The sequence below is a fragment of the Rhea pennata genome, chromosome 18, assembly GCF_028389875.1.
Source record: "Rhea pennata isolate bPtePen1 chromosome 18, bPtePen1.pri, whole genome shotgun sequence".
In the NCBI taxonomy this organism is placed as follows: Eukaryota; Metazoa; Chordata; class Aves; order Rheiformes; family Rheidae; genus Rhea; species Rhea pennata.
Genome location: NC_084680.1, coordinates 4,008,082 through 4,022,054, shown reverse-complemented (window position 1 = coordinate 4,022,054; position 13,973 = coordinate 4,008,082). Strand labels below are relative to the sequence as shown.

Here is a 13,973-nt window from a genome sequence, read left to right as displayed (position 1 = left end):
AGGTGAAAGCTCAACATTAAGTCTTTCCACCTTCTGCTAAGTTGGGGTCTACCCAACCCTACAAGCCCACTGGATTTGAGAACAGAGGCCAGACTCATCAGGAAGGTATTAGTAATCTATGAATGTTAGCAATGTGTTTACCTGTTCCAGTGTTTTGGTTTCTAAGAGTCAGGCGTAAGCCTGACTCTTAATTGCATTAAAGTGGGCTTCAGCAGCAGCTTACACTAATCCAAGTCAGAGCTGCTATTGCCCATCCCTCTCTTACTTCAGCCTCTGCACAGCCCTGCCTCAATTAATGCTGCATTCCTGAAACTTCACATTTTAGGGTTTTTTTGCCTGATTCATTTTTGATTAGATCAACTTCCTAGTTGCGCAGGTGCTACTGCCAGTGTAAGGAAGAAATAGGGAAAAGCAGCTGGATTGGCGTGCCATTTCCTGATTTAAATTGGCTTAACTTGCTGTGGAAGTACAAAACAAAACCTACAAAAAAGATGAATCTTCTTCCACTTGTTTAGCTCCCTTGGTTGTCCTAAATCAATGAAGCCTAGGAGCCAGCATAATTTCGTGGTCCTGTAATCCACACCTTAACTGCAAGAATAGATAGTCTTACCTGAGTTAGTTCAAAAGATAAAATATCAGAGACATGGTGACAAAGGCTTCAGCTACTCAAAGAAATATCTGGAGCATCTGGTAGGCTTGTACTGTCGTCACTGAAGCCTGAGTCACAGCACCATTAACCCAAAAGCTAAAGCAAGTGTCCCACAGGGTAGCTGCCACATCCTGACAGCAGCGCTGACAGCTCAAATCTTTCTCCTCCAATCAGTCAGTGGAAAGTAAATTACAATTCAAAGCTTAGAAAACAAAACAAAACAAAACAAAACAAAAACTGTACACATTTTGTGGTCTCATAAATATTGTTAGGGAAAACAAAAAGAGGACTGGACACAAATGAGATGCTAACCCATCTTCTGCTTCAGGCACAGGAGTCTCTGTATTGGAAATACATCTTCATTTATGTGAAATTTGAATGTTAAAACGCCCTGGTTGCATTACTTCTGATTTATGATTAAACGTTCCTGCATTTCATAGCACGTTTTAAGGAAACGGAATGGTGTCGATGGACTCATTTGTTCTCTGAACAGTGAATCCACCACCTCATTTAATTTCTTCCCAACAGCTCTGATCCTTGTTACCTGCGTGTAACCACAGTGTGGTGCTCAGTAAATAACAGAAAATGGAGAATATAAAGGAAAGGCAAACTTAAAGGCAAGCAAAGTAATGTTTTATCACCTTTTAACACCTGCCACTGGAGAAAGCTGTCTGCACGCACTTACCATCCGTGTGCACCCTCATTGTCGAGGCAGTGATGTCCGTTGTGATCGTGAAATAAGGAATCCACAGATCCTGCAACAGAAGTAGTCCTAATATTACTAATATCTGTACACTTGCACCGAAACTAAAACCCAAGTCTACCAAAGAAGCTGAAGCAACTTCTGTATCTTGATAGAGCTAAACAGAAACGCCTGCACAGATGGAGAAAAACAATAGTTCTGTTTTAGGTTCACAGTCTTTCTCCTTACGCAAACACTTCACACCGAACCAAGGCAGACAAAACCCATTATTTTCTTTTTTTTTTTAATAGCAAAAATACTTGTTCCAGAAGACTGTTCAGCACATAGAACTGTAGAGAACCTCATCACTAAAACCAGAAGTTTACCTTTTTCCATGATATTCGTTGTTCTTTCAGACGGGGGTCTGATGATACTTTCATCTAAACAGATCCCTAAGTTCTTAGTGCTGGAGGACAACATGAAGGGAAGGCTCACCTTTAAAGTGCTCTTTTCTTATTCAGTTTGCTAAGCACCTGCTTTTAACCCCTCCCAACTGCACAGGAGATTGCTGGAGAAAGGGTAGTTTTGGAAAGTCTTCGTGGTGTCTAGTAAAAGCCATAGCCTGCAAAGAGATCTTGTTTGAATAAACTGAATTTATACCTAGAGAATAAGAGCTGATAATTCTGTGTTGATCAGGCACAGCTGAAGTAAGACTGAAAAGGCAAACTTGCTTCCCTTTCCAGGCATCCACTCTCTCTTTTCATGGAACAAGCTGTCTGGGTCTTCTCTGGCATAGTTTTGATGTGCCCCAAATTCAGGTCAAAAGGGGTTTGGACTACAACTGTCAGTAGGAGCTCAGAAATACTCCTTTTTTGGTCAGTCTGTATTTCTGGCACGAGCTTTTGTGCTGTTCAGTAAGATACTCCGAATTGCCAAGAAGGAGCTTTTTTCTAGTGAGCTTAATCTCTTAAGCAGCTCTGCAACGCTGCGAGCTGGAATTGGGAGGACTAACGGATGCTGCAGAAGTATTACAATCCCATCTGGTATAAATACCATAGGAGGGCAGATAAAGAAGGTGCAACTACAAGCATATTAGGGTGCCTGTCTGTGCTAAAGGCATTCTGATGATTGTGGAATTCTATGCATCAACCACAGTTTAAGATCTGAGTTTCCTTTCGTATTCATGGAAACACTTGCCTGAAGGAAACCTAAACAAGACCTGCCACAGAGTAACAGAAAACATGTTAGGTTTTGTTTTGTTTATTTTGGAGGAAAGGAGTTATTCAAGTTTGGAACAGGATTTGATAAAAGTCTTTGTGATTTCTCCCACCTGAACATTCAACTGAGATGACCTGCAAGAGAATTCTGTCTTTCTGGTAGACATGTGGCATGTGGGACAAAAATCAGAGCTTGGTGCCCCCCTGCAATACATACACTGATCTGGTACCTCCCTGCTTCTTCAAGAGGAGCACTGCAAGGTCATCTGCTAGGAGCTGGAAAGTTAGGGTTCTGAACAGAAGAAAGCTTTTTGTGTATTTAAATAGAAGGATGACTCCTATTCCATTGACAGTGCAGTGTCTGGAAAGCTATGTAAACACCAGGTTTCTGTAATTATGCTCCTCACTAGCAGAGGAGAGCAAATGGCATTCTCCTGCAGATGTCAGGAAGTATCTTGATCAAAAATTCTGTCCTCTCTCCATTAGAGTTTTAGAGGAGGAATAGATGTATTTCATTAGAAACACCTTTCAAGCACCCTGTCCTGGATTTTTGCATGCTTTCCTGAAAGAATGTGCATGGTTTCTTCTCTTGGAACGCCTTCTACTGATATCTGTAGCAGCAGTCATGGGGAGCTGCTGGTCATCAGGGCTATCCCACAAACAACACTGCTGGGAATCAGAAGACACCTATATTACAAGGGTTGTCAGAGAGCAAGTTTAAGAGAAAACGGAAACTTCCCATTCAATGACAGAAGTAACAGTGCAGTGTAAGTGGTTAGACTTCCTAGCTCTAGCAGAGCAGACTAATGAGGACATACATGAGAAGTACAGGCATGACTGATGAGGACATACATGAGAAGTACAGGCATGTCATCTCACAGCCACAGGTAGGGAAAGGAAGAGCTGGTCCAGCACCTCCTGATTTTAAGCTTTTTATAGGACCACAAAGACTATAGCCCCTTGGGTAAAAAGTCCTGTTACAATCAACTTGGATACTCTTAGGAAGGAGCAGTTGTGGCCAAACATCCAAACAGAATCTGTGTTTATAAAGCTGTAATTAACTCTTGTTAATGTATATTTCCAGTTGGAAAATACTGTCCTTCTCCCTCTCCCCATCAACATCTACCAACAGCTGAGAAAATACAGATGCCCATTTAGGGTGGATTTTAAGGACAACTGTACTAGAAGTTTGGACACTTAGAAGCACTGACCTTTGAAGAAGTGTTTTCTCAAAGTTCAGCTTTTTTATTACTTTATATGATACTCTTTACATTTACACAGCTTTCTGTTTCAATCTCTGCTGGCATGACCAGTCAACTAATACATGAATTGCAATTAAGAGGTAGCTGCTTCTTTCCTTCCAGAGCTACATAACAGCCCTTGCTCTTTATTTGATGGAAGACTTCCAGCCCAAAGACATCCTCAGGTACAGACTGAAGGGTTTACCTTCAACACTCAACTCACAAAAGATGCTGTTGTATGCCTCAGAATTGGATTTCTCTTGGACAAAACAATTTCTTTCCTGAGATCACAAGGTCAGAACAGATCACACAGTTACAGCTTAGTACATAAGTCATAACATAGGAAAAAATACCTACCGCATCTTAAGGGTAAGCACAATATATTGGTTGCGGAAATGAGAACAAGTGATGATAAGCCAGGAGAAGCAGGGGCCACCTAAGCTCAGAAATTTTCTTCCATTCTGTCATTCACTTCTTTTCAAAGCTCTCTGCAGCGTTTTCCTAATGCCCCACACTGCACTGTACCATGAATTTCCCATAAGTGAAGGATCCACCATTCCCCTCAAGTCAGCTGAGAGAAGACAGTGCCTAGCACCACCTGGAAGCTCTCGGCGCTCTGCTGCTTAGCCACGTCAAACCAAGCAGAGAAGTTCTAGTCATCAGACAACCATGTGTTTTCCTGTCAGGCCATGCTTAAACCAAATATAGGACCTCAAGTGCCTCAGGAAGGGATATGCATGATTAAGGAACTAATGATGTGGCGAGTGCTATGCAGATAACAAAAGTAATCTCAGTCCCAAAAGGGCTTTCACTCTAAAACCTGTTCATTTCCAACACCATCTACTCTGCCCAGCAAAACGCTATTTTAAGCCACACATGATGATTAATCACTTTTATACTACATTTACGTAGGGAATGTTTTAGGTTATGCAGAAATTAACACTACAAGTATTTTAAACATATTTATTCAAAATAAGCTTTTGTCAGGAGGATTCCAGGCATACAAATAATTTGTTTAAGACTGCAAATGAAGTAAAGATGTTCATAGAATGGTAAGGTTGGAAGGGACCTCTGGAGATCATCTAGTCCAACCCTCAGCATAGCCCCATACAGGGATTGGACCTGTGACCTTAGCATTAGCGGCACCACATTCTACCCAACCGAGCTAAACCTGTCCCCCCAGTAAGAAAGACTACGAGACTACCCAAGCCTGCTCTGAACTTGGTCACCTAGGAAGACAACCATTGACAATGTGCTTTATAAATTGCTACTGCTGCAGGAAGGATAGCAGGGGCTTTGACTGCAGCTATCAGCTCAGGTAGCCTGAATAGTATCTAGCAATCACAAAAGGTCAGCAGGCACAAAACAAGAGACAAGAATCTTCGCCATTATTTCAGTTTTCAATAGACTGCTCATAAAAACTCACTCTATCTTCAAAAAAACATAGCGACCTTTTCTGGAGTGCCCTATGGGTCTCTTAAACCTGACTTGCAGAAAAATAATGATAAAACAATCTTAGCAATTCTACTGCAGAGAAGCAATCCTTACTTCTGCCCTCAAACAACTAGATGCTTTTGTCCAGAAGAATAGAAGCAGCTAAAACAAATGATCTTCCCCACATGTGCTTTCCAAAGCCTCTAAAACGAGAGCTTCCTTCTCCTACAGCATCATGTTCACAGCTGTAACATGTGCTTAATCAGCCCAGAGCCCCGTATCAATTATGAGCATGGAAGAAATATTTCTGTTACTACAGAACACAGGGAACCCAATTACCGTACAGAAACCAAACAAGCAACCTACCTCTATCTGCTTATCTTTGAAGATGTTGTTGATGCCATTGTTAAAAGATGCTCCAGAAAACATAGAGGTTATTGGGTATGTCAAGTCTAGGATAGTCTTAAACACTGAATTCATATCCTAAAAGGAAGAGAAGCATTTCAAAGGTAAATATATTCAAGAATCCATATTAATATTATTCATATACAATTTGAGAGACATCATATTGCAGATTCTAGCAGCAAATACGTGGAAGCATTGCTACCGGCAGTACAAAAATTGTCAAGGGGACAGAAATACCACTGCAAAACCCACAACCAGTAACTCCTTGTAGGGCATCATAAATTTACAACAAAAACAAACTTTCTAGCTAATAAGGCTATGAAATAGTGTGCATTCGCATTACTTCATTCCTGTCCTTAAAACAAAACTTCACTCTGAAACAGTGCACACGGTCCCAGATTTCTGCCTTAAGAAATGTACACAAATTTAATTCTTGACTTTTGTTTTTAACTATATACAAAGATATTGGTTATTTCTGCTTTGTAATCCTGTTGAATCCTGTTGAAACTTCAGCACATCTAAAAATTGTTCATGTGGTATGTACAGTTTACCCGTGTGGAAATGAAATATAAATCTGTAACATAAGAATTGATGTAAAAATCTGTACATCTGCTCTAATTTTTCAGATCATGCCTTCTTTTTATCCCAGGCTTAAATCTTCTTGATGTAAGCCTTGATGCCTTGATGTAAGCGCTTGATGCCTTGATGTAAGCGCTTATGAAAACATATATGTGACCCTCTGGGGCTACAACAAGTTTAATTAATTCTCACTTCAAAGAGCTTTAAATACTCTCTCTATATATTAGTGTAAGTACTTTTTCATTCGAAAGTAAGTTACTGGGATCTTTACTTGCTGTTTGGTAGTCAGAATTTAGCTACTAAACAGGGCACTCTTCATAAGCCAGATCAAAACAAATTTAAGAAAGATCACAACAGGTTTCCTAAAGCAATCTAGATATCTATCATATTACATAACAGTGGGCGGGCACTGTCAAACGTAACATCCATATACTGAATTTGGCTCTCATCGATTCATAGATTTCATTCCAGGTATATTACCTCTTTGCACTAACCTACAGGACAGAAATGAAAAAAATACCTGAACTAATCTGACAACCCAAACAGCATTACAGCCACTGTATTTGTTCCATAATGACAATATTGGTCTCAGGATCTCACAAATCCTAACAAAATTCAATGCCTGAATATACTACATCATATTCAATTAAAATAGAAGAAAAAAAAGAGAGTTCTTCCACAATTAAACAGGTTTTTATTAGATGAAATATGTCTATTAGGTAAAATACTTTATCCCTCTACATGGTCTCCTTATTTCGAGACACAGCCACTTCAACAGATAACTTAGTGCCGTACGCAGCCAGAGCGCTGCTGCACGAAACTAAAACTCAGTCTGTTAAAGGATCTGTGATCAACATCTGGCCTTGGCTTTACTCTAGTAGTGATTTAAAGAAGAGCCGGATAGCCCACGCTGCCACGGCCAGCTGCTTTTACACGTCGTAGGCGTCCGCCCAGATAAAACACGTAAGCATGTGCACACTCGCATGAGCGCACACACACACAGACACACACACACAGGGCTGAAAAAAATATATAAACTGGAAAGCTGGCGCTTACAAACCTCTGCCCTTCATTCAGGTTCGCATTTTTGACTCTGACGGGCTGGAGCCAGTATGTCAACCTAATTACAGACATGCTCCTCGCAGCTTCAGAGTTAAATGGAATTAGTTTTGCACCGAAAGTAAGGATTTGGTCTCTGGCAGTATTAGGAGCGATTAATTCAGGGGAAAAGGAATTTGCAAAAATACTGTTATTTAATGCTAAAGCAAGCAGCCCCATGCATCAGGCAAATGATCTTTATAATGTTGGGCCTCTGTATTTTCGGGCAATTAAAGCCCGCAGTAGTCTTGCGCCCAAAATAAAAACTTCTAATTAATGGCTACTTCTTAATATTCTCCCGTCTCAGATTTGGAAGATGCCCTTTTTGCAGACACTGATGGCAAACAGCCTCCGTCAGCCTGCCGAGAATAGCTGCTGTCCCTCCCCTCCGCCAGATAAATGACGCTAAATAAGCAAATAAATAAAAATCGCCCTTTGGAAAGGCAGCCAGAGCCTTATGAGTTGTGCTGCTCACCAGCACGAAGGGCGGCATCTTCGCCTCCGAGAAAAAGGCAGCTTCAGGTCGCTGAAGAGCGCCGGGGAGCGCAGCCCCCAGCCTCGCTACCAGCTCTCAGGGACGAGCGCGGGGATTTTGCAATTCTTCACAATCGTCTCCAACAATTTCATTTTCTACAGCTTTGCTGCAACATAAGCTTTCTTTTAATAAAGACTTGCGAGGCTAAAATTATTTTTTAAAGGCTGTCCCATCACATAACGCAACTTCAACAAGGAAGGGACTCAGATGTGACGAGGGGCGATAGAGAAAACCAAATTGCAATCTCTGGCTATTTTGTATTTTGATGCAGAAAGGTTGTAAATTGGGGCTGATAAACCAAGAACGCTCCCAGTGCTTTTCCTTGTTCCCAAGACAAAAAAAAAAAACCAAAAAACAAACCAACCAAAAAAAAAAACCACAAAACCCCCATCAATGTTACTGGGAAATTTTTTTGCAAGAGCAAAATATTAGAAAAATTAACAGATAGATTTTAGAAAGTACTAGAAATAGCATCCAGAACTACTTGCAGAGCCTTTTCAGTGTTCACATATGAAGTTTTAATGAGCCAAGCGAAGGAATTCGCAATGAAAAGTAAGTTAAAGACAAAATAAATGCATAATTCACAACCATGGTGTCAGAACAACAGCATCACAGAGATATATTTATCACAAAAGCCAGATGCTGGAAGTTAGGCTTGAAGGTAAACTATTAAGAAATCTAAGAAATGAAGAAAAAGATTCATACTTGAAACGTTAAGAAAGCTTAGCCATCTCTTAGAGTAAGGTAAAGAATAGAATAAATAAATATACGTTTAAAATCAGCCTCAGATGTTTTGATCCCATAATTGTCTTCATAAACATTCGTTCACATACTTGCTACAGGACAGAAATAGGGCAGTTTGGTGACTTAATGGGACGCTGCAAAGCAATAGACACATTTGGGTTTTGTGTGCAACCTTTTATCTGAAGTTTCCAAATCGTAATGCTTGACTTGGAGTAGAATTTCAGCACCCCAAATAATACACTCTACTCAATACGTATGAACTGGGAGCCCTATTTATACATGAAAATAGATTTTACCTGTACCTTTTGATACAGCAATTCTATAATTTTCAAGATTTAATACAACCATGCCCAATGATTATCACCTCGTGCTGTTAATAATCTGAAATACCAAATTTAATCTTAAAGGCCACCAGAGAAAATCCTTCAGCTGGCTTACAAAGGGAGACCAATCTGGCCTGATTTAGTCTTTGTAAACAGAGAAATCTTAAAAAAAAAAAAAAAAAAAAAAAAAAAAAAAACGCAGTTAAAAAGCAGCAAGCACCAGCAGAGAGTACCTTGGCAGGCCAACGCAGACCTCCAGCATCCCCAGGCTGGAAGACACCCAAAGCAGTTTCTCGGCTGCACCTTATCAACCATGTTTATAAAGGCAAAGCTATTCCACATTCATTTACACGTAGTCCATAATTAACTTGTGATTTCTTTAAGATCTGCAATGCATTTTAAAGCTGCTTTACCTTGTACTACATTTTGCTCTAAGCCCCGGCAATTGAGACTCCCTTCACTTGAGGGTCTGACACCGGGTTTCTGCTCTGCTCTGGGCAGCAGGTATCTTTGCCTCAGCATCCTGCCTCGTATTCACGCTAATATAATTTGGCAATGTTTGCCCACTCATCTCCAAGTTTGTGTTTGTTTGCAGGGATCTGTACTTGTATCTGTTGTTATGCAGGAAGATCTGGCACACAAGCACGATAAAACAGTGTAGGATGCAAAGTCATTTACAAAACGCTGCACCTACTAACTCTGCTCCCCCTGCGACGTCCCCAGCGAAAGCACCGTTGGCAGCCCCCGACGCTTGGGCATCGCATCCGTCCTCACCAACCTCGCTGCTTCGCCGTGCGAGGCGGTCTCGTGCTGCCTCTCGCGCTCTTCCTCAGCCAGCGGCCGCTTCCGCAGCATTCACAAGCCATCCTCAGCCTGCACCGCGTCCCACCAGCGCTAGGGATTTAGGCATAGCCCTGCTAGAGCAGCCTGCTTCCCCAAGATTACAGATGTAATATGTAACGGTTCAAGAACAGTATTGGGACACAGTTTGAGAGAGGCGTGATCCAAACTGGGCAAAGCTCATGATTCTGCTTTCGCCCTCGCCGTGCCAGCACGGCAAGCCGGCAGCCCAAGGAGCTGAGCTGGCTAGAAGGAAGTGCACGGCCAGGAAAACAGAATTTTGGTCAGATCAGCTCCTTGAGCCATAGTATCTCCCAAAGCAGGAGTATTAGAGCGGTTTCCACCAATCGTGGAAAACTGAAAGCTGTGTTTTGTTTTGTTGTTTAAGCACAGCTGCCAAAGGAACAGCAGCAGTATGCAGTAACTAACCTGGCTGGTTATTTCCACACCCCTCTGTATTTGACTAATCAAAGTTATTTGTTCTTGGCTGCCTCATTGGTCCAGAATCACATCGAATTACAAATATCCTTTCCCCTGTCCTCAAGTGTACTACTATAGAGATGGCAACTTCTAAAAATACCTAAAAGAGAAACATCTGCAGCACAAAACCACCATTTATTCTGGCGGTTAAAAACAAAACTGGAGCTATCTAACCCACCACAATGGAGACACTTCAAAAACTAACAACCCCGTAGGCAAGAGCAGCTAGGCTGCAAGGTTTTGCACGAAGAACACTCAACAATAACCTTCCCCAGCACAAGCTAACAAGCAGGAGAGTGAACCGACAGATCCCACTGCACAGAGACACGCTCCAGGATTTTTTGCATAACGTTGGCTTCCCGGAAGACACTGCTCAAAGCCTCCCTTGCACCAGTCCAGCAGGCGCCTGCTGGACCGATCCTCGTTGGCAGGGGTTTTGCTCTGGAGCGCAGCACAAACGGTCCTGTAAGCTTTGGACACTGGGAATTTGGGGCTGCTAGGTTTGTCACTCAGAGGAGCAGCCTGTCATATGTTGGCCCTTTCAACTGGATCTTCTATGAACTTCTAACAAATCTCACCTGCCGCTATTACAGAGCTGATACTTGGTGAAAGGAGCCACTTTCCTCGCTCAGGCAACAGTTGCTGTAACACAGCAAAACAGAAAATAACTCCCAATAGCCAGTATTAGAGATCTGCAATCCCTCAGACTACTTTGTGTTTTAGCTGTGACGCTGAGCTTGGAGAGAGGGTGTCCACTGTTCTCTTCAGAATAAAATGCAAGAATTTTGCTAGACTAGGCCTTGGAGAAAAAAAAGAGAGAGAGAGAGAGAAAGAAAAGGAAAAAAAAGAAAGAAGGAAAAAAAAAGGTGAAAAGGGCTTCAAATAGACCACTATGGTTTTGGCAGGGGAGGAGGGTATTATTTGTTAACATTTGTTTTAATCTTTGATGCATTTAGATAGGTCATTCTCAGACACTTGAACAATTCCTGGTTTGGATGTGAACCTGGCAAGTCTGTCAGAATCATCACAAAAACCTCAAGTAAATCCCTTCTTCATTAACAAGATGAAATCTTTGCTCTAAGAGGTAGGAGGACAAGTTAATTATCAGTGTCATCTGCGGGTTTCAAGGTAGAAATATCTGAGCAGTTTGAGTAGATAGGCTGGGCCAAAGCCCAACCTCCCCTTTGGGAAACCATCTTTGAGCTTGGCAATCTGTGTTCAAAAGTTAATTGACAGATTAGATTTGTTTCCTCTTTAATTATTGCTGGTAATAGCAGTTAGGCTGGTGAGCTCACGAATGGCAGCCACAGAGACGCAATAAAAACAGGACTTCCAACTCTACATCACCACATGTACAGAGCAGAGTAACACTCCTCCCATTTCTCCAAGGTAAGAAACAAAAGGAGATATTCCTCTGGACAAATGCATGGAGGAAAAAGCCATTACTCCAATCTAACTGTTAAATACAAGAGCAACTGAGATAAGTCAGTGAGCCACAAATTGCTGGGGGCTAGGAGAACATGAAAGAGACCCCACATGCTCGCTCTGCTGAGACGACATCCTCCAGGCATTTGAGAGTGACCAGCGCAGGAGGTAAGAGTCCAAGGCTAGACGGATCTCTGCTATGATGAGTACCGTTGTTATCCTTACATCCTTATATATAAGGATATATCCTTAACTTCAAGTTTCCCCCAATTCCCTTCCAGTTCCAGCACTCTGTACTGCAGAACAGTTTGGGTTCAAGGTGTTCCTCAACACAGCCAGCCAGACTTCTATCTCCCCCTAAAACTAAAGATTTAAGCAGAGCCACAGCTCAACACAGCTTGGAAAAATCCTCGCGTTGCTTATCTTTCAACAAGAAAAAACAATATGCACACTTGGTTTTCATATAAACAATACAGAAATGAAATCATACTGTAACTGGCAAATTCCTGAAATAATGCTTACCTTTACTATTAATCAATTTTAACTAGTGTAACTCAGTGCTAGTAAAATTTTCCCCCAACATCCTATCAGTAAGTGAATTCACAGACAATCTAGAAGTTGCTATTCAGAACAACCTTCCCAAACCTCGGTTCAACTATGAGAACATGTGTATTCTGTGTATTATACATTTAAGTTAAAAATTTCTCCTGACATAGAGCACCGACACTCTGGAATTCTCAGGCCAAACCGTGAATCAAACATTTTGATCTTACTTAGTTTAGAGAAGGATTACCTCTGTCAATCAGTTCCACTGAAAAATGACAGCATGTGAGAACGAAAGAGAGAAAATTATACAAAGGAGAAACATTTGTTCAGAGTTGGAAAGGAAACGGATTCCAGCACATAAAACGAAAAGAAACAAGATAAACACAGGCTAACACACTTAAACAATATAATTCTACACTCATACTACGACTAGAGCTTGCAGGGGGAGAGGGGGAATATAGAAACAAAAATAACAAAAAAATCCAACAAGCATCTGGACCGTGCTCTCCTCAGGAGCTCACATCACTGCAGCTTGCAAGTATGATGGTGAAAAGTTTTTAAAATTCACTCCCTTTATGCCAGGCAGAGGCCCCGTTTGACACACAGACACAGAAGTGCAGAAGGCAGCATTTTCCTTGGACGGTTACTTCTGCACTGCTGCGTGTACTAGGGCTTGCGTTTAAGCTCTTGCACTCCATCTGAGAGGAGAAACACAACATTTCTAGTTCTTACCATGGCCCACTGCCTAGCTTTGATCCTCATCTGATTGTAGCTACGCTCTTCAGCATACAAGGCACTCATAAAAGCTCCAATCGACGTTCCTCCAATCATGTCTACAGGGATGCCAGCTTCAATCAGAGCTCGGATGACTCCCACTTGGGAGCAGCCCCTGTGCCAAGCAGAGAAGAAAGAAAAGATATTATCAGACAAGCAGCCATTGAAAGCATAAAAACACAAATGCCATTTTCTAAAGGAACTGAAGTGTGGACAAGCTGAACTGCCAGTCTGTTGCATCAATCAAGCAAGCATCAATGGCAGAAAAACAGTCACGAATTCAAAAAATCTTCCGAAAGACTTTGTGATGAGCTTAGGAAATACAGACCACCCCGTCTGACTTCAGTATGAAAGCCAGTGATATGAAAATGACAGCAAAGAATCAACTTAGTGATGCCAAAGTCATACGAGGGAAAAGTCAGCATGGTTTTAAGGGACCAGTGCATTAAAAATCTACTCAAGTTATTCTAAAGGACCATGTGATAAGCAAGAATTGGTGATATCCACCATAGCTAGACATCAAAGACCTTTTGGGGAGATTCTTTTCCAACGATTCTTCAAAAAACTCTCCATCCTGGGATCACAGGACAAGTCATCCCACAGATTAATAATGAATTCAAAGATGGAAAATAAAGTGCAAGAAGAAACAAACAATTTTCAGAAGGAAGGAACTTAGTTTAGCACGCAGACTTAGAAAAATAGCGTACGAGGAGGCAATGTCTGCATATTATATCAATTCCTTCAGGAAAGTCATAGCTACGAGATTCCTTGATTACAAGAGCTACAAAAGGATCTCACAGCAGTTAAGGAGTCGGATGAAACTCAGCGCTGACACAACAAGGGAAGACCAAAGGAGCAACGCACATATGGCAACGAGCTCTAAACTAGCTATGTTCACACAAAGATTTTGGAATTGCTCTGGATATTGTCTGAAAAATAACAACCTGTTGTTCAGCGGAATTTAAAGAAGCAAATAAAAGAAACCTGAATAAAACATAAGA

At 41.5% G+C, this 13,973-nt stretch overlaps 1 protein-coding gene across 1 annotated transcript in view; it reads right to left on the bottom strand.

The window, feature by feature from the left end:
- The window catches only part of PNPLA7 (patatin like phospholipase domain containing 7), a 130,615-nt gene that overhangs the window by 24,456 nt on the left and 92,186 nt on the right, over positions 1-13,973 (bottom strand). Inside the window, exons 27-29 of the mRNA XM_062590991.1 lie at positions 12,931-13,087; positions 5,590-5,706; positions 1,335-1,404 (exon numbers count right to left, since the gene is read on the bottom strand). Coding sequence (XP_062446975.1) covers positions 1,335-1,404; positions 5,590-5,706; positions 12,931-13,087 — 344 coding nt within the window. The remainder of the gene's footprint in view (positions 1-1,334; positions 1,405-5,589; positions 5,707-12,930; positions 13,088-13,973) is intronic.